This window comes from Haemaphysalis longicornis, unplaced genomic scaffold (genome assembly GCF_048455015.1).
Source record: "Haemaphysalis longicornis isolate Haplotype H1 unplaced genomic scaffold, Haemaphysalis longicornis Haplotype H1 scaffold_3, whole genome shotgun sequence".
NCBI lineage: Eukaryota > Metazoa > Arthropoda > Arachnida > Ixodida > Ixodidae > Haemaphysalis > Haemaphysalis longicornis.
The window spans coordinates 198,960,821-198,981,969 of record NW_027526335.1 but is presented as its reverse complement, the minus strand read 5'-3'; the positions used below and the strand labels follow the sequence as shown (position 1 = coordinate 198,981,969).

The 21,149-nt window shown below is 44.0% G+C and overlaps 1 protein-coding gene across 1 annotated transcript in view; it reads left to right on the top strand.

The window, feature by feature from the left end:
• Positions 1-19,844, top strand: part of LOC144175924 (luciferin 4-monooxygenase-like) — a 104,157-nt gene extending 84,313 nt beyond the window's left edge. Inside the window, exons 8-10 of the mRNA XM_077704993.1 lie at positions 3,476-3,617; positions 17,000-17,275; positions 19,624-19,844. Of these exons, the coding sequence (XP_077561119.1) occupies positions 3,476-3,617; positions 17,000-17,275; positions 19,624-19,760 (555 nt within the window). The 3' untranslated portion in view covers positions 19,761-19,844. The remainder of the gene's footprint in view (positions 1-3,475; positions 3,618-16,999; positions 17,276-19,623) is intronic.
• The last annotated feature ends 1,305 nt before the right edge of the window (positions 19,845-21,149 follow it).

Here is a 21,149-nt window from a genome sequence, read left to right as displayed (position 1 = left end):
AGAACGAACCTACAGCTACATCGCCGATTTTCTCACAGATCGCCGAGCCATCCTCAAACTAGGGGATATCACCTCTACACCAATCCAACTCGGCAGTCGCGGCACGCCCCAGGGATCTGTATTATCTCCCCTCCTGTTTAACATCGCATTCATTGGCCTTCCCGCTGCCCTAGAGCAAATACCCAACCTTCGACATGCCCTTTATGCGGATGATATCACTTTGTGGACGGGCACCGATTCCCTCGGGGGCATTCAAGAAACTCTCCAACGTGCTGCGGACACAGTGAACGCGTATGCCCAAGCCAATGGCCTCCGCTGTTCTCCTCAAAAGTCCGAATTAATTATAGTTCGTAAGCACAGCCTCAACTCTGACCCTGACCAAATCTCAATTACCCTCGACGGACACACTATACAACCGGCTAGAGCCCTGAAGATCCTGGGTCTTACTATCCAAGCCAACACTAGAAACGACCAAACACTTTACAACCTCAGTAAAGCTACTGATCAGGTAATACATATGATTCGTCGCATCACCAACCGACACCAAGGCATGAAAGAAAAAGATACTCTTCGGCTCGTTCAGGCCTTTGTCATATCCCGCCTCACTTACGTCGCGCCATATATTGTCCCAACTCGAACCGACAGCGACAAACTCGATCGCCTCATTCGCAAAGCAACAAAACAAGCTTTGGGTCTCCCGATGAGCACGTCTACGGCCAAACTACTTAGCATGGGGCTCCACAATACCATAGAGGAGCTCATCGAAGGACACCTTTCTAGTCAACGCCTTCGACTTGCCCAAACTAAAGCAGGCCGCGCGGTCCTTCGAAATATTCAATGGTCATGCCCTGACAAGACTCACCTGGTCACCGTCCCCGACACTTGGCGCCAGTCCATTTTTGTGCGCCCCATTCCCAGAAATATGCACCCGGACCTCCACCCTGGTCGTAGAGAAGCCCGAAGCAAAGCCCACGAAAAACTTTACAGCAGCCGATCCGACGTAATGTACACAGATGCGGCCAGTTACTCAGATAACCAAACTATGGTGGCCGTGGTAACATCTAAGAACGCCCTCATCAACACCGCTTCAATCCGGACAACTTCCTCCCTGGACGCTGAAGAATTAGCTATTGCGCTCGCCCTTACCCAAACCACCTCCAAGATTATATTGACGGACTCGCAAGCCGCCTGCCGCAGGCTCTTGTCGGGACGGGTGGCCCCCGCCACAAACCGACTTTTGAATGAACATCCGCCTGCCCATCGGGTGGACATTGTGTGGACTCCCGCCCACTCTGCACTGACGGGCAACAATTTTGCTCATCAACAGGCTCGAGACCTCACTCACCGAGCCGCTGAGACCGGGGATGTTTCCGCACCTCTCCTCACCTACCAAGAAATCACCCAATACTACCGAACCACGAGACAGACCTTCCCTAGTCCTCACACATCTTTGACCAAAAGCCAAGAAACCACACTCAGACAAATTCAAGGAGGTACTTTTCCCCACCCTATCCGTATGCATTTACTCTTCCCTACACAGTACTCTGATAAGTGTAAATTCTGCCACGAACCAGGAACTCTGGCACACATATTATTCGACTGCACAAAAAACTCGGACCTTCCGCCTCTGAACCCGTCCCCTTCCCCTGAGCAGTGGGAGATACTGCTGTCCAGCTGTCGACCTGAGGACCAGCTACTGCTTGTGACCAGGGCTACGGCAGCCTGGACAGCACATGGGCTCCTGGACTGAGGAACCACTCTCGCATTATTGCGTAATAAAGTTGTCTCTCTCTCTCTCTCTCTCTCTCTCATATCATGACTTTAGAAAATGTCCAACGAAAAGCTATTAGATTCATTCATAATAAGTATAGGAGCACTGACTCAACCACCAACCTACTGTCGGCCTCTGGCCTGCGTATATTGGCAATTAGGGCAACGCAGGCGCGTCTTAAATTTCTGTTCCAGTTCCTTCACAACGCTTATAAAATCGACTTTGCAAGTATATTTCACTTTCACAGTCCCGTCGAACGCGACATCAACACGACTACACTTGAACAGAATATTTCTGTCACAATGATATATTTAAATATTCATTTTTTCCGCGTGCCATACATGAATAAAACCAGTTAAATCCTGATATCACCAGAATCACTTCCTCAGCTGAATTCGCAAAAATTATCAGTTAGTTATGTGAAAGCTTACACTAAATTGTTTTTCTGTTAACTCCCGTTGTGGGCTGATACACATGTTTATTATCCTCTGATTATTGTCTCACTAAACAGCGTATTTCTCTCGCACCCTTGCCCCATTTCCATGTGTTCCGCCTTAGGTTTCCCTATGTTCAATGATGAAATATTTGCGTTTTCGTTGTTCTTTTTAAGTGTCTTAGCCTCTGTAATGTTATATCTTGGTTTATTCTTTTGATATCTTTTGTTGAAAATGTTAGAATTACAAATTCATGCCGGCGGTTTTGTGCAAAATAGAAAATTATGTTGTGAGTAATCGTCTACAAGTGACGAATGTTTGTTTCGTTCCCTGTAACTACAGTGGCATATGAATGCATTGTATTTCTTGTGCCCAGCTGCAATTCTCTCAAGCTCAGAGTGGCATTATTGGAAATAAATAAATAAAGGAAGACCAATTTCATGCACGGTCCGTGTGGTCCCAGATTTATCAGAGCATTTCGGTGACCAACCTGACTATGGAGAAATGCTCTAGTTTAGCGACAGACCGTCATCGGGCCCACTAAGAAAGCTTTCTGTTTTATACTTTTTTATGTTTAGGCTATCTGCAGTTCAGATATTGCTTTTTGCACGTGTCTCTTAAACACTGAAAAAACCTCATCCTACTGTATCTTGTGATGGTAGAGTTCCAGTAGCTAAGCTTTTGCCTTGTTTTAGATGACTTCCATGATCTTGAAGAAAACCTTGTAATTTGGTGCCAAACTTACTTTGTTCTTATTAAACGTAACAATCTCTTGCATGCAAAGACGTCAGCCCGTTAATTTCTTTGGGACATTTGTTGAAGAAAAGGCTCAAGAAGAATGTACAGACAGATTTTCGCACGTAAGTCTCCTAGAACATATTTTATAACTGAACACAACTACGCATATGGGTATGGCGGATTTCTATAGCGTGTATCTTGGCAAGCGGAAAAGTCATTTTACTTGTACAAATATCTAGAATTTGCTACAATTTATTCTCGGTAGATTCAGACAAAAATTGATTCCTTCAACGTAACTCCTTTAGACAACAAATGTGTGACAAATCTGTGACAAATCTGCGACAAATCTGTGACGAGCCTTCAAGCTGCAAATTTTTCCTATAGAAAGCAGTTGCGTTCAACATGAATACACCGGAAATATTTATTTTGGCATCTCATTTTCCCTGGAAAGCACTATTTCATTACATGGTAAGATGCCTTCGGGCCACTGACAACGTATTCGTGATCAAGCACCGCTTTCGCTTTTTTTCAGGTTGTCGACCCAGAGACCCGACAAACACTCGGACCGTGTGAGGTAGGCGAGATATGCGTCAAGGGTGCTTTTGTATTCAAGGGATACCATGGAAGACCAGTGGACACTGCAGCAGCCATGCACGACGGTTTCCTGCTCACCGGTCGGTGTCACTCCAAATGTTTCCTTACAATGTTGAATCGAATACGAAACTTTAAAAACAAACATTTTATCAGAAACCGGTTTGAAAATGTACCATCGTTGTCAAAATTTTCTAGTTAACCCCCACGGTTTCTGGTCGAAGAAGATCAAAAGCAAGGGCTGAACGTTTAGGTGTGATAAATTTGCTTCAGGACAGTAAGAAACATAGTTGTCTTCTCCGACATTCTGACATAAAAGATTGCAACCTCGCTGAAGAAGTAAGCGTGTGCTGTGAAATGTTCGTGGAGATTGGAAATTTTAAGTCTCGTAGAATATCTTGACAGGGACTGCACTTGCAATACCAGCACTTGGAGAGCAAAAATGTTTAGAGATACGAGCGCCTGAGATTTAGGCTTGCGCTGCATATTTTATAGAACTCATGGGGTATTTTGTTTCTAGAGTAAACTTCCAGAGGACACGTACGCTTCTGTATATTTAGATGTCTGCCAAACAGCTTGATGTTTATTTATGATCTTTTCTGCTTTTCGTTCCTGCCATCATTCCAATTTCTTAGCGGATTGGCCTATTGCCCTTGTTAAGCGCGTGTTTTTGCTTAGCCTATAGAAGCACTAACTTTAAACCCCCACGAAGTGCCTAGTAACATTCAACCAATTAAATGTCAAGCTCCGAGTACCGCTTGAAGACGTAAGAGTTCTAAGTGTACCAGAATGCACCCCTGTCAGTTCCCGCTGTTCTTTTCTTTGGGTGCTTTACTTGTTTTCTTAGATAAGTGAAGAAGACCGTTTTGCAATGGCGCATTGTTGAACCGCCATTTGGATTTTTAGTAGCCCACCGTTTATGCCTAACGCCGTTGTGAGAAACGTATGGCTCACGCACGTACCGTGTGGGCACCATCTCAACACGTGACATAACACGGTTATGTTAGGGCTAGAGGGAATTTGGCAGATTTGGTGCTCTATTAATTTTGTCGTTTTTGCTGCGATGGCACCATTTCCTGGCACTGCTAGTGATCACGGCGTGAGGGACGAACAATGCTTTGGTGTGAACAACCGGTAGCAGAACCACGCAATAGTTCTCACACGCGGTTTACCGTATTGAGCGATCATACCAGGCCGTTATCCTTCACTCGAAGGTTCAAAAAGAACGCTAGGAGCAATTAGCGTTATTTATCAATAAAACAATTGTAATAACTGACTGTAAACAGCATAACATTGTATAAAATGTGATAACAAATCTTCGATTATCCTGCGCAGTTCTAGGAAGCACACGGACCCCGAAATGCAGAGAGATTACTGAGAGGATTCCCCTAAATAATCACTCTTCCTATAAAGTCTGCATGTGCTCTACTCTAGTGTTTGGTTATCTCGCGGGGGTAACCCGCCGTTGCTGTTGCGTTAGTCCAGCGCAATCGCGTTAGCAAAAAAGCTTCGTTTCACAGGACAACCGAGAAAAAAAATAACAGTCAGTGGTGCATCGGTTGTAATTTAGGACCCAAATTTGCTGGCTAGAAAAGCCACCATTGCCATCTGATAACTTTGCTGCTTTGATGAAACTTTTTGTCGTCGCTTTCGTTTTGTTGCCATTTCCCAACGTAACTAATATTTGTGGTGTTTGCGGGATCAACACGTGCTAAAAGTAGCTTTATATAACTAAATCAAGGTACTTACGCGCGCATAGATTTAATTTGCTATATTGGGGCTTTGATTGATTGATTGATAGTAGGCTTAACGCACCGACGCAACGCAGGTGATTAGCCGCGCCGTAGTGGTTGACTCCTGATTAATGTTGACCACCTGGGGATCTTTACAATACGCCGAAATCTCGTATACACGGGAGTTCTTGCTTTTCGCCCCCATTAGAAAAGCGGCCGCCACGGCCGGGAATCGAACCCGTGACCTCGCGCTCAGCAACGCTACGCCTTAGCCACTGAGCCACCGTGGCGAGGTTCATAGAGGACATTACGATCATGCAATATTTCCTACAATACATTTGGCCCGGAACAGCATCATGTGTTACACCGAGCGCACGTCACGCGGCAATCATCAGTGCAACATACCGATAGCAGGAAGGTGTTTTGTAATATATGTGTTACCAGCGGCTAATGTGTTATGTGTTGCCAGCGACTAATAACATTCGCTTCAAGAGATGTAAAAAATACCATCGGATCTGACAGCGGACCTGTAAGCCTTCTCAACCCGTCCAAAAAGCCTGTGTGAAATATTGACTCACCTAGCAGCGCAGAGGTAATCAAAACGCTTCGGTCTCTTTGTGTAATGACAGGCGACGATTGTTTTCTAGGAAACACTTTTTTACGACCAGATATATTAAATCGGCTACGACAGCTGAACTGATTTGAAAATGTATGACGCTATTTGTTCTTCATAGTTCCTAGTTGTGGCATCGTCGCGAAAGGCGTGAGTGCAGCGCAGTGCATTGAAGCTGGAGTCAGTGTGTTACCATAAGACCCTCTAGCTAACAAGGCCTGTAACAAAAATATTGCATAGATATTTTACCAAAGAAATATTGCTCAAAGTGAACCTTTTCAGCAGCAGCACCTTTAACAAAGACAAACAGCAGCCCATGAACTGGTTGCTTGAGTAGTATTTTGCCCCTTTTCACCCTATTCTGAAACAAGGCATAGCACATGTTTTGTCTGTCGTTTGGACCATCTTTTTATTGCACTAAATGTTTGTTCAAAGAAACGCAATTGCCAGTTTGAATATATCCGCCTGTGGATATCCCCTCACAATGAAGGACAGCGTTCACAAGCACCTAGGGATCCGTGTATATTGCGAAAAACATTCCTCGGCTACTGTTGATCATTGTTCGGCAGAGGCGGTTGGCGCGCTCATCGTTAGCTTCACAGTAATGATTGACGAACGGATCAAACCGGCACATCATTGACCACAGTCCCTACAAGTAAATATTCGACCGGACAAGCGCTCTGGAGTCCTGATTTGCACGCACGTGCCCACATCCCTTGTGGGAACGCCCTTCTCGGCAGAGCGCGCAAGTTTACAAACCGCGTCTTAAACAACAACTCGACTTTTATTATCCGCCTTTCTCTCGAAGATGACTCTCTTACGCGGGCATGCACTCTTGGCACCACACACGAGAGCGCCGCTTTGCTTCGTCACAGTACTCCCTGCATAGTGATTGCGGACACAACGGCCGCAATCGGACGACCCACTGCGGTTCATAAGTTCATGCGCACCGGAGGTTTCGTACAACTTCCATACCGCGTGTACCGTTTGAAGACTTAATGCAGGGCTATCGGGTCTTCAAAAGGCCCCTGTGGGGTGGGAGCTCGGGGCGCTGCGGGTACTTCGGTGTCGGCATCAACGTAGACTGATTTTTTTTAATTTATTTATTCAATACTGCAGGCTTGACAGCCCAAGGAGGAGATTTTAGGCGGATTTGTATGAAGTTTAAAGAAGTCAGCAGATATGCGAATCTTTATACATACATACATGCCTGCATACACACATAAATACTATTTATTTTATCTTCAAGACAAACAAATACAAGCACAGCCCGCGTATGTAAATTCTGCTTTTATGCAGCATAGGGCAGCCGGTTCCAAAACAAAGATGATAAATCCACAGTATATTTTGATATCCACTTGAAATAAGGCCAAAGTAGTACACTCGCACTTGAATTTATGTCAATAAGTGTAATTAAAACTGTGCGTCCCTGCTGTAAAAAAACGAATTTGCACGAAACAAGTCATGCGCCAAACAAAAACTATACGAAAAACGGCATGTACTACGAGGACAGAAAACGAGCACATATACATTACCTATTCATGAGGTTCCATGTAAAATAGCGCTCCGTACATAGTTACACAAGCCACGCATATATTTGAGCCAAGCGTAACTAACACATCAATTCAGAAGGCGACAGGTACCATGTAATTAGGACACACTTATGTCTGCAAAACAGTATTAGCGCTGTAAAATTTCAAATCTTGTACAATAAACGTAGATAAGCCTACAGTTAGCCTGGAAATGATAGACCACACGAAATGAACCTAAGATTTTTCTACGAGGAAAGTTTTGTTTAGAAGCTATTTTGGGAGACCCAGACAAGAAATAACGCTTGAGCGTCTTTCATAGGGACTGCTTGAGCGTCATTCGGCAGTTTGTTGAAGCAAAATAGAACTTTTTTAATATTAAACAGTTGAATGCAGCGGAGGTTTGGGATTTTTACATTCTTCATTTTAAAGACATCCGAGAAACCGTTTTTGGGAAGTTTAGGAGGAAAAAAAGGTTAATGCACGTGGAAAACTGGGTACGTTTTCATCAGCTTTGTTGTTTCGTTCGGGAATTCCCATGTGCTATATGCTATTATTTCGGTTACCCTGCACAATAGTTTGCACAATATGTTCAGTTTCAGTTTATATGGAGCAGCTAAAGCGTTGATTCAGACACCATTGTGCATTACAGATTCCCCATGGCTTTGTATATGAATTTACGCAATTTCCCGTCACGTACAGATCTCGCTTTTATATAAATACACAAACTCGTCTTATCGAGCAGCAAGGTATTCGATATGGCGTGTATATAAAAATGTATCGTCAAATATTGCGCAAAGTACATTACTATTGGTAAAAAATTAACACCAGCAAATTTGCAATTTCTACATAGACAGTGTGGTACCGGGGTCTTAGCGCCCGGCCGCGGCTCCCAAGAAGGACACTGAGCCCCCTCAATCACACCTTTACTTGGAGTCCCGCTACGCCAAGGTACACCGCTCAGCCGATCCGGCTGCACACACGTCGCCCAGCCGAGTCCGCCATGTCCTATCCTCGCTCCTCTCGCCCCACCTCCTGATCCTCCGCCGGCACATGTCCATCGCGCGGGATTGTCCACCGCCACTATTGCCGGATTACCACACTCTCCCCCCACCCCCCCGAAGAAAAGGCCGACGCTGGCTGCCCTCGGCTGCAGTCGTCGGCACTCTCGAGGGACTCCCACGGCTCAGCCCGGATGGCAGTAGACCGGTGCCACATGTGGCCTCCTAAGACCCGGGGGTCCTTGCAGAAGGTCCAAACGTGGCAAGGTCCTGTCCACGGGCCTTGCTCCGCGGGGGTGGTGCCCGGCGCAGTCGTCAGCAGCTGTACGCCTCGAGCTCCTGCTTCATCTTGGCGAACTCCTCCTTGGTCATGGAGCCCTCGCCCTCGCCGAGCTTCTGGAGCTTCTCCCGCGAGGCGTCGAAGTCCGGCCGCGGAGGGGCCGGAGGAATGATCATCCCGGCGTAGTCGTCGCTCTCCTCCAGGGCGTCATGGAGCCAGATGAACTCCTCGTGCTGCCGAAGCACAGATAACTCCGGCTTCTGGAAGTCCGACAGCGTCGTATTGGTGTGGACCGTGAACTTGACCTTGTCCCTCTCGCTGAGAGCATCCGAGATGTCCACCACCAGAGACTGGTCCGCCAGGTCGATCGTGTCTGACCGCATCTTCAGCGAGCTGTCGGTCACGTTTGCCGTGTCATCGCTGCCGTCCTGAAGAGTCATCATCACTGGGCGCTGGCCGGCACAGCGACGACGCAGTCCACCGAAATCACGCACGACCCAAAGCAGCGACCGCTCCGAGCCGGCCTCGCTGCTTCCTCCGTTCGAAAACGCCACTCACCATGTCCTGTGCCACTGCATTCTGGGCGGGAAGAAGACCACAATGCCCTTCCCAGGAACCACGGCCGGCCCCACGTTCAGGGCTCCAAATGTGGTACCGGGGTCTTAGCGCCCGGCCGCGGCTCTCAAGAAGGACACTGAGCCCCCTCGATCACACCTTTACTTGGAGTCCCGCTACGCCAAGGTACACCGCTCAGCCGATCCGGCTGCACACACGTCGCCCAGCCGAGTCCGCCATGTCCTATCCTCGCTCCTCTCGCGCCACCTCCTCATCCTCCGCCGGCACATGTCCATCGCGCGGGATTGTCCACCGCCACTATTGCCGGATTACCACAACAGTTATATAACTACAAAGAGAAGGAGAGTTCAGCTTTTGCATGCGGGCTGTGAAGACAAATAATTTGCCTTTTATCTTTGTTATGATCGATGTAGTTATCGTCAAACGAGGTCACTATTTTTTTATATTTTCTTGGAGGAAAGAAAAATATAAAAATAAGAAAATATAACCATGGTTTTTATTTTTTCTACGTTTGATTGTTACCATTTATTGGCTTGACTTCTGTATATGCTTCAGATTTGTAGTTAGGTCATCATACGCCTACTATGCTCTAGAAATATTAAATTGTTCCTGCCCTCCTGAACTATTAACTTGTAAATATTTACACTGTGTACAAATGAAACATGCATAAAGTTCGCTTTATCTTGAATATTTTTATATTTCATGTGTCCAGTAAGGGTCACAAACTATTGGCCAGTGACTTTTTGTTTTGTAATACTGGCTGAAGGCTGCAGATCATATTATTGGAGTTATAATATGGTCAATGCCTGATCCAGTTAACTTGTCTCGTAGGATGACCCCTTGAGTTCTGCTAGCTATTTTGTGTTCGACTCTATATACTAAAATGAGAGATTGGTAATCCCATATGCCCGTGTTGGTGCTGCGGATATATATTTATACACTGTCATTATAGCTGCTTAAACTTGCGTAAAACTATTACCTTCTTTTTCCCGGTGGCCTGTACACCACTGTAACGAGGTAGGATGCCCGAGGTTTTTTGATAGCCGGTGGAGTTACCTATGCTCACTTAACAAGAGTACCATTTGATCACATAGCTATTATGTCTCACGTAATCGCCAATCCTCCACCGTTTCTTTTTTCCTACATAAATGGAACTGACAAAAGTCGTCTAACTGGTATTTCTGATAGTGGTACTGTCAACATTACCCTGAGGTTATACTACGACGTCCAAAAAAGAAAGGCATTTAGTGGTGCAATAACCAGAAAGATCCCAATTGTGATGAGTGCTTCTAATATTTAAATGAAGTAACTCTAACGACTGGTGTTTGTTTTATCATTATTGTAGCTTTGTTGTTGTGTAATCTAGTGATCAAAGGTTTTTTTATTCATAATGCATCTTTCCAGGAGCTTGAGTGGACTACAAAATTTTTATGATAGCATTTCTTTTCTCTTTCTTCATAAGCACTTTACCATTCCGTGCACAAATTTGTACAAATTTTTACCAAGATTTTTGCCACCAAAACAAGCATCTTAGTGTGCGCACACAGATTTTCGTTTATGTAAATAGCATCTGACCTGAGCGTAGGGCGCTTGTTGAGCCAAGTGTCCCGCATTTTTGTGTTAAAAACCTTACCAGCAGTGGTGGCGACATGTCAGGTTTTTCTTTTATGCTATTCATAGCTTCGATCTCCTCTGGGGTGGGAGTTTCAGTCCTATCTTTCTTGCCAAAAAGCTCACGACGCTCAAAGGGTTTTCATCCACTGTTTGTCTGTCCCTCTGATGAGACTTGCTACTGGTATCATCCTGTAGGTGCACGAACAGGTTCCATATCTGTTCATTCTAAAGTTGCTCGTCAGCAGCTTTGCAGAACTGGTTCCATTGCTGGTTGTTTGGCATGCGTCAGTGATCCGCAATTGTGGGATTCAGATGGGCGATTTGATTCTGCAGCCGTCTGTTGAGCCTTTGCTTCTTTCTGTTCGCCTCAATCAGGCGGGATATCCTGCAGCCCATGCCGTTGACATGAATGTCACAGGAGTCATGGGTCAATGAAACGGCTGATTATTTGCCGAAGCAGGTTTAAAGTTTTTAAAGGTTTTATTTCTTCATAAGTACGAGCAGGCAGGCTGGGACTGAAGGCTACAAAGCCGCCTGACAGAGCCCCAGCCTCCTTTGGTACAGTATAATGAAGCAGCAAAATCGAACAATCTGGACATTCTGATGTTTATTTATAAAAATCAAGCAACCTGTACACCACAAGGCGTAAAGAACAATATGCGAAAGGTACAGTATTGTACTTCAGTGTACAAAAGAGTGAAGTAAAACAAAGTACAAGTGGACAATTTATGGTAGAACTGCGTTTTAAAAATATACAGAAATAAAAACATCGGCATTAAACAAATGTAAAAACACATTCACAGTTCTACCCATTGAAGCAAACATTCTCATTTAAGAGGTATTCTTTCGCTTGCGTTTTATATATGTTTCTGCTGAATTTAAAATTAACCTGGTCTTGCACTTTGTTGAGTATGTCGGTGAGTTCAAAGAATAAAGACTGCCTCCCGTAGTTCGATATTTCTGTGTATTTTGGCATGAGGATTTTCTTTGCGTATAAGTTGTATAAGTTTCATGTAATAAATGCGGTACTGAAGAAATAGTGGACTCGTTCTTAAGTCTGAACTGTGTCCCTGACAACTGGCGAATACGTGGGGAAGTCTTTTTTGTCGGACAGTCAGCCGTTTGTAACTTTTTGTTGCTCCCCACGCTAATATTCCGTAGCAAAGCCTAAAATAGAAGAGCGTATTACGAAGCTGTTGTTTCAGCCAAGGTGGTACTAAACCTCTTAATTTGTAGAGAACGCCGATTTTTTAAAATTTTATTGCCTAAGCGTTTTATCCGAGATGATTCTTCATAAAACTATGCTGCTAAGAACTTCTGTTTGTTGACTTGGCTGATCATATTGCCCCTTAAGATGTTCCTCCTGTGGACCTCATACCTGTGACACACGGCAACGCTAAATCTCCTTTAAACTAAACCCCTTTTGCCACACCAAAAGACATTTTGTGGAAAGGAGTGGCGCTCCTGACACACAGCAACTCCCGATCTCCTTTACGTAGTTGCTGCAACTGACACACCAATAAAGTGGCGCTAGCAGTTCTGTGGAAAAAGCATGCACCATAACAAAAATAAAGTGTGGCTCATAGACCTTCTTTATTATTTTAGATAGGAACTATGCGTTTTATTGTTGTTTAGAACGAATAAATGGGTAATTTCACATATTTGTATTAAACATCAACGATTGAGTGCTTTTTTTAGCCTATGTTCCGTGCCTAATCTGGCAACAGTAGGCAGATGTTTACAGAAATACATTACGATTGGGCTTATTTGGTGCAATTTATTTCATTGCAGTTTTAAGAATTTATGAAAGTATTATGAAATCGCATTTGGTCTCACTAAGTTCTGGGAAGCTTATTATTTGCAAGCGCCTGCTTACGAGGCTGCACCGCTAGCTGCTCCTTTTCGTGCGGGAAAGGAGATTGGCGAACACCCCTTACGGGAAATGCCCGTTTCGGTGAAGGAGATTCTCCTTTGTCGTGTGTCACCGAGGCGAACGCCGTTTCGGTAGCAGTCCTTCTCTGCAAAGGCCTTTAGGGCGCCCGTGTGTCAGGGGTATCAGCCCTACTCCATATCTCCTGGCGCGAGCAAGGTTTTTCATTTCTCCTGGCGCTGATACCAACGGCTAGAGATGACAAGAAGAATGTGCTATCATTTACTTGAATGACTATTCTCATCTAGCTCAGGCATGGGGTGGGCGATTTTCAGAGGGCCGCCACTGTGAGGTTATCTTAACCTAGATCAGGTGTAAAATACCGCAGCTTAACTTTTATTTGCATCTCGCTGGTCTCACCCTTTTCGGCTTTTGGTCTACTTAGGATGAAAGGAAAATTATTGATCACTTTTTCTTGTATTGCCGCGGCATTTATTTCATTAGGAAACGTTACCTAGCAATGCTAATTTAATGCCTTCGCCTTCCTCGGTCGATGCTAGTCCTCTTTTCGTTCGGGGCCACAACCCTGAAGTTTTGCAACACAGGGATGGTTGCAGCAATTTACGCATATACGTCAGAGGCCAGACGCCTGTCTTTTTAACCCGTTCGGAAATTGGTTTTTTCACCTTTTCTCCAAAAAAAGACATAAACCTGTAATTGTTCTTCAATTCCAGTATATAATTTTGGAATAGAGACGGGCAAAAAAAGGGTACTATGAGCATTTGTTCGCTGACATCAGCCAAAGGCGCCCTGACGCGACATGGAAACTGATAAACAGTGTTCTTGGCCGAGATAAAGGCAGCCCGTCCCCTAAATGTGAAGTGTGGGCAGTCGTAAGCTCAATGGCACTGCGCTCACAGACTAGTAAGCATTGCTCCCTAAGATAATAGCCCTGTTTCATTTGCTGACCGTCATAGTTCTAACGATAGCCTAATTCTGATGCCAACAGATGAGAATGAAGTTTATAACACCTTTATGAACCTTTCGAACAGCAAAGCATTAGATTCTGACGACTTATAAATAAAACCAAGTAAATACGTTTTGCAATGTATTACCCATCCCCTGGCTCACATTTTTAACCTACCGCTTTCACAGAAAATGTCCCAACTAAAATAAAACTAGCAATGGTCACCGCTATTTATAGAGGTGGTGACAGAAATTCTGCATCTAATTATAGACCCATATCAGTGCTTCATATTTTTTCTAAGCGACTGGACAAAGCTATATATGCCCGTATAACAAAATATTTTAACATGAAAAACCTTACATCCAACTCACAGTTTGGCTTCCGAAAGGGCAGGTTAAGTGAAACCGCCTTATTAGCGATTAAGGAAAGCATTTTACATGGTATCAACTACAATATGTTCATAATTGTTTTTTTTAATTGATTTCAGTAAAGCTTTTGACTGCCTGAATAAAAAGCTTCTGCTAAACAAGCTCTCGTATAGAATTCATGTTATACCATTATCATTACTCGAATCATATTTAAGCAACCGAAGCCAATCTGTTTGTACATATAATCCCATATGAACTTTTTTTCCGATAACTTCCGGCGTACCCCAGGGAAGTGTTTTGGGTCCGTTTCTATTCATCACGTATATAAACGACATGGTTAATATTGGTGAAGGGGTAAAATATGTGATATATGCGGACGACAGTACTGTACTCTTTACTGGACCCGATATACATGACCTAATCCATAGATGCAATTTAGCACTAAAGTAAATAACAACATGGTCAAAGTTAAGTAAATTAAAAATTAACACTCACAAACCAAAGCTATAATTTTCTGTGCTACGAATAAAAATGTTAGCTCGCATCAAACCATATACATCGACGACCATCCTGTAGAAATTGTTAAAACACACAGAATTCTTGGTGTCTATTTTACTTGCAATGTGAGTTGGGAAAACCATGTCTACTATCTCTGTAGAAAAGTGTCGGCTGTTCGTGGTGCTCTTCCTAGATCCCGTTCGTTACTTCCACTAAAGGTTAAACTTCAGATTTATTATGCGTTATTTTATTCCCAACTAAATTACCGCTGCTTGGTGTACACCACAACAACAAAGACTAATATAACGAAACTTTTCCGTCTCCAGGAGAAAATGATTCGACTGATTGCAAATATTGAACGTTTAAATATATCACAGGATGCATTTAAAATAAATACAATAATCAAAATAGAGCACAATTATGAATTTTGCCTTATACAGACGTGTTGTTTTTCTTCAGCTAGCATCAGACATTTCTTAACCTCCCTTGCCGATCCACAATATCGCAGTGCAAATATACAAACACGTAGGCATGAGGTTTGGAATATACCTAATTTTGGTACCAATTATAAATTACAAATGTTGACCCATAGCCTTCCATCTGTTTTGATTAAGCATCATAATATAGCCAAATTCACATACAAAGAAGTGCGTAAATATTTTTCAGAGCTATGATGATGATGACGTTGAGAATAGAAACACTGTTCTAAATAATATTGTGCTCACATATCTTGATCAAGACAGTGGTGTTTCGGCTATAAATTTTGATTGTTGCAAATGATATTCAAGATTTGAAATATTGTGTGTTGTTGTGTGCTGTCTGTTTTATTATGAAACATTGTGAACCTTTGTAACAAGGTGTAATGTGTATGTGTTGGTTGTACGCTTGTTCTTTCACTAAGTTTAATGCAAGCTTGTATTTGTGTTTTTGTTCGACCATGCTTGTTGATGTAACTTGTACTGGTTTTCTGGGCCTTGTCAAGCTGTTTATGCAGCTTATACCCAGGCAACCTCCCAGTCTTATCTGTAAATAAAATTGAATTGAATTGAATTGCTCTTACTCAATGTACAGGCCGAATATACAGTGCAATGAGGTGGGTGTGTTAGCTCCAAAAAGCCACCCCGTTTCTTAGCCAATCGTCGACGTGCGTATGTCATCGGTAAAGGAAATACAACAGCAACAGCGACTGCCCCACATCGTCCAGGCTTTCGCGGGGCTTGCGCCACACGAGAAGCTCCCACCTTTGTCACCGTAGTCGTGTAGTGACCGGCGCGCCACATGTCCGCCACTCGCAAGACCATGACGGCGAATCTGTCAAGCCATCCCTTCACACTCCCCACATGAAGATGGCCACCGGACCAGCTGACGAAAAAGTGGAGGTCTACAGAGGCGAGGATGGGCTACAAGAGTATTTGCCCAACGCAGCTGTGCCTTCTGAAGACGACGCCCAACGGGATGATGAAGATTGCTGCTGAATAAAACACTGTAGATGCAGTCATTGATCTCTTGTTTACAGTGCCGTACAAAACAGATTTGCATTCCTGGGCCCGGTGTTCACCGTCTCTAAGGGGATCGGCTGTCAGTGTGGGGAAAAGCTAGGTGGATACCCACATCTGCTGTTGCCCGAACTTTGCACCAGTTGTGCAAGCTGCGCCATTTGTTTTTTTCTTTTATTTTTCCCAGTTCATCATATTTGCAATAGTTTCGCTATTCCTAGCTGATGTTGATTTCCTTTGCGTTCTTTTGTGTTGTTGTCTTCACTGTAGTATGTAATATTATACTTTCGTGCAAGCCCACCCTTCTGAAATGCCGTTGGGCTATTATTGACGATATACATGAAATAAATCAAATGAACTGAAAGTGGGGTAGTAATGCCACGAAACACGCCTTCCAGTCCGTATACACGTGTATTCCGTTACCCATGACTGGCCGCTACAGGGTTTCTTATCTGTGTTAGAAGCGGATAGCGTGTTTCTCCATTACTTTCTTTAGTTTGCCGCACAGGCTGATTTACTTGACGGATCGTAAGTGTTTCGCCCTGCGGTCACTGAACAAGAATGTTCTGCTTCGTTTACCACTGTTCAAGAAAGAATAACGTGGACGGATACGTCTGCGTCATACAAACGCTGCACCATTCGCTTCACCGACGATCGTCTGCGGACGTCACTTTGTTGAATGCTTCCTCAACGCTAGAGTATTTTTTAAGGTTCTTCGAAGGAAAAGTTCGCTGAAATAAACCTTCGTTTTTGAAACTGGATTGCATTGACCTTAGTTAAATGACAATAATATTTTTTGAGGCTTCGCTCGAAAGGGGTGTAATTCTCTTTTTAAGGATGTGTATTATATTTCCATTATAGAGTTGAGCACAAAACATTGTTTTCCCTTTAAGCTGCTGATTTCCACTTCACCAACGCAGGCGATGTTGGCTACTATGACAACGAGGGCACGTTCTTCATCACTGGCCGGCTGAAGGACATGATAAAGTGCATGGACCAGCAAGTAGCGCCAACAGAGATCGAGGATGTATTGTCAGAAGACCCAGGAGTACAACAAGTCATCGTTGTTGGTGTACCGCATCCGGTTTTCGGAGAAGCCGCTCGGGCGTTCGTGGTCCTCAAGCATCGTTTCCAACCTAGTGAAGAGGAAATCGTTATCGAAAACGAAGCAGCCAGGATAGCAGAACTTGTTGCAGGTGAGCGCAGACACATTGACGCCATTGGCTTAGGTGAATCGAAAACAATATACCACTGCAACAGGTAGCACAGATTTATGAAATAAAGCTGAACTGCTGTATCCTGGTTGCCTAGCTCAACTTCAGCGAGAGTGGATAACAGTGAGGTGAGGTTTTTGGCTTACTGGCTCATGCTCTAGAACCATCGTGGAAGTCGGTTCACATATTATGCAGCGACCGACAGAATGTATGTTAAAAGGTAATTCTTAGCAAAACTCAACTCTCAACATCTAGTGAACCAGAAAAAGCAGTCGGCATAAATCATCCTGCCCGTCCGAAAAGTGGCCAAAAAATTACGGCAATTATTCCTCGCCGCTAGCCTACGAGCGCCTCTAAATTTGGTTTTCACCATGGTCAAATTTTACCTGCCAGTTCATGGCATGTAGTATAAACACTTGGTCAATATAGTTAGCTCTATTCCCCATACTATATCTGCGCGTCTATACTTATTGCTAGGGAACTGCAATGAGAGGTCATTGTTAGCCATATATTGGTTCATAATATGTGCTCTTATATTTCGCAGTGTAAACACTTACAAATATTTTTTGTGCTGATTTAACTTCCGTTGTGTAAAGAACAATCAGTCATTCCTCACATCTGCATTGGCAATTTGGGTTTATTACCGCATTTTAGGTGCAAAATATTCGGTTTTTTATTGTTCCAAAAACGTAATTTGCTGTTGATGTAATTGCTCTCGTCAGGTAGAAGAAATAGCCATCACTGTAACAATAAATACCACTTTTGAGGCCCTCCTCTACCGGGAAGAGGGTTCTATGCGAAGCTTGTCCAATCTTGTGAAACCGTAAACATATTCTTTGTGAAAGAGCGGTCACAAGAAATGCCCAACTCCTGCTTGCATGATCCCTTCAGCGGCTCGCTGTTGTCGCTGCGCCTGCTTCCCAACTTTCCAGATATAGGATTAGCTCTCAGAACAAGCGCAGGTTCATTATTTGCTCCCATTGTCGTTTCTTCTGGGATGCCAGCAATCGTTTCCGAGTTGTTTCTCAACAAAACGTTTCGTGGGGATAGCAAGTGCCCAAGCTCGACAAACCTGCTTCTAATATAGTAAATAAAGAAGCTTAGATTTGAATCAAGCAACAAAATGCTCGTTTTCAGAGCTAGTTATGTCCGTATCCACATTAGCTTCTTTTGTTTTTAGATCAAACAACACGAAGAAACAAAAATTACGCAATCAATGCACTATATCGTTCTGACATGCACCACGCTTTTTTTGACGCGTATACTGATCCTTGGCGATGTGGTTTTATTTTAACAAAAACAAGCTGTTACTATTTTTGTTACATCACAGACACTCCATTTATTTCATCCTAATGATGGCAACATTGGTTCAAAACGAAAGTGCCTGTATCAATGCAGTGCCGTTTTGGGTTTGTTGGGTTTGCTGAGAGAACAACGGGAAATAATCGACCAGATTTAGGGGAAATCCCCAAGGTGGAGCAAGTTTTCTGCGAAGGAAAGTTTGACATCCACCATAATGCAGCCGTACAGATACAACGGAAAGCTGCACAGCTTTCTCAGAAACTTTGCTGTTGAAAAAAAGTTCGTCTCGGTTCAGGATTCCATTCCCGGGACCACCACGTAACCGGTCCAGTCGCTCTTCCAACTTATCTAATCATGCGGCTAGCAGTTAGTAGCGCGAGAGCGAACTGGTCAATAACTCGAAGTGGAGGACAGGTGTTAATCGACCAGATGTACGTGTTGATCTGACAGAACGTACTCCACCTTAGGGATTTCCCCTACAGGTGGTCGATTAACACCTGTCCTTCACTTCGTTTTGTTGATCACTTAGCTCTCACGCTAATAACTGATAGACTACTCGTTCATCAGTTGGTAGAGCGATAACTACTGTTAAGCAGCGGTACCGAGTTCGAATCCTGACCAGAGCGAATTTTATGTAAACTGCGAAGCTTGTGAGAAAGCTGTACAGCTTCCCTTTGTAGCCGTACGGCTGCATCAAGGCGGGTGCACACTTTCTTTCGCAAAATAACGACGGCGTCTGAATTCGGGCTGCTTACTATTAAAATTAAAACTTAAAATTACAATGGGCCATTTAAAATAAAAAACACGAGGTTTTTTGACGTGGGAATATTATTACAAAACGCAGTGTCTTTTAAACCTTTAAAACGTACCACAGGAGCCCATGTTTCCGCTTGGGTGTACTAATAATGGTATAGTTTATCTCTTTTTGGCAAGTATACTCAGATTCATACAATATACTTGAATCCGTCTCTTCGTATACTAGGACAACTATAGCTGTTTTGAACGATTTGTGTTTTTTTATCTTTCAGGCAAGCTCTCCTACCACAAGCACTTGCATGGTGGTGTCGAATTTGTCGATAGCATCCCTGAAACTGGCACGGGAAAACAACTGCGCCGCGCTGTGAGGGACGCTTACATTCGAAAGCTCGAGGCATCGAAGAAATGATTCCTCTTTCGCAATGCCTTTTTTCTCTTGAAGAACGCTCTGGTGGTTACTATTGCACAAACCATTGCCAAAAATAAACTGATATTGACGGTACGTGTACAGATTTTATCCGTGCGGTCACGCTAGGCGGCCACGCTGTATTTCAGTAGGGTGCCTAGATGCGCGCCCGCTCCGTTGAGGGTGAGGACAACCGCGTCGTCTGCAAGCGCGACCGCCATTTTCTTGCATCCGCTGGACGCTGGGCGCGCATTTGCTGCCTGACGCCCCTTGATAGTTCTGGCCACGCTAACAGTGTGGGCTTGATTTGGCTTTACTTTCAATATTCGCTCCTTTTCTAGGATAGATGAACAGAAGAGTAAGGTTTTGGTGAAGGATTCTCTATTTTGAGATGATTATCGAAAATATGGTGAATGCCTTTCCTTTTTTACGATGGGCGACACGGCGGGCAACTTCTCGCCGTCGTTGGCATACCGGCGCCTTGATCTTGCCGTCGTTGGGTTTACATATAAACATACCGGAAAGTAGGCGAAGTACACAAAAAAAAGGGAACTGCTACATATTCAAGTTCGAATGTTCGCACGCTTACGGCCACTGAATCTTGCGGTAATTACTTAGGATTGCCTGGCGCCGAACTGCGCCATGCATGCACTGTGCAATCTAAACATGATTGATCGATGAGGTTTAACGTGCGTACGCTACATAGGGGATGAGGCGCGCCGTAGTGGAGGCCTCCGGATTAATTTTGACAACCTAGGAATCTTTAACATGCGTCGAAATCTCGAACACGCGGGCGTTTTGTATTTTCGGCTCCATCAGAAAAGCGGCCGCCAGGGTCGAGAATCGAGCCAGCGTCCTTGGGCTGCAATATAAACCTAAAGGCTTACACGGAAGTAGGAATAATGATTTAATACCTTGAAGCACAAATACACAGTGTACAAAATGATTAAGAACATACTCCAATGCTGTTACATAATACATTATGTACAAAATAATACAAACACACTTTAATGCAGTTATAAATCAGGTAATGATAATTACGCTCGAATGATTTTGAACTTGCTTTTGAGGTTTTGAATTTTGTTCTTAGCATGTGTGTGGTGTTCTTGAAGTACAGTGTATGTTCTTTCCAGGTCTGCCAACTGCTTTTTCAACTCAGCACAATGTCTTTGTGTATCACTGTATTTTTTGTGAGAGTTTCATTTGCCGAGTTTGGAATTCCGACATTCAAAGCTTCGACACCTGGGCTGTTGAGTTGGAGGTTTGCCGATGACGTCTCTTGTGATACCATGTGAGTTGACTCGTGGAACATTTCCGCTGTCTCTGATGATGCGTGAGGTTCTTCAGCGGGGTTGTCCACCTTTTCAGTTTTGGATGTGGGCTCAGGCTGCG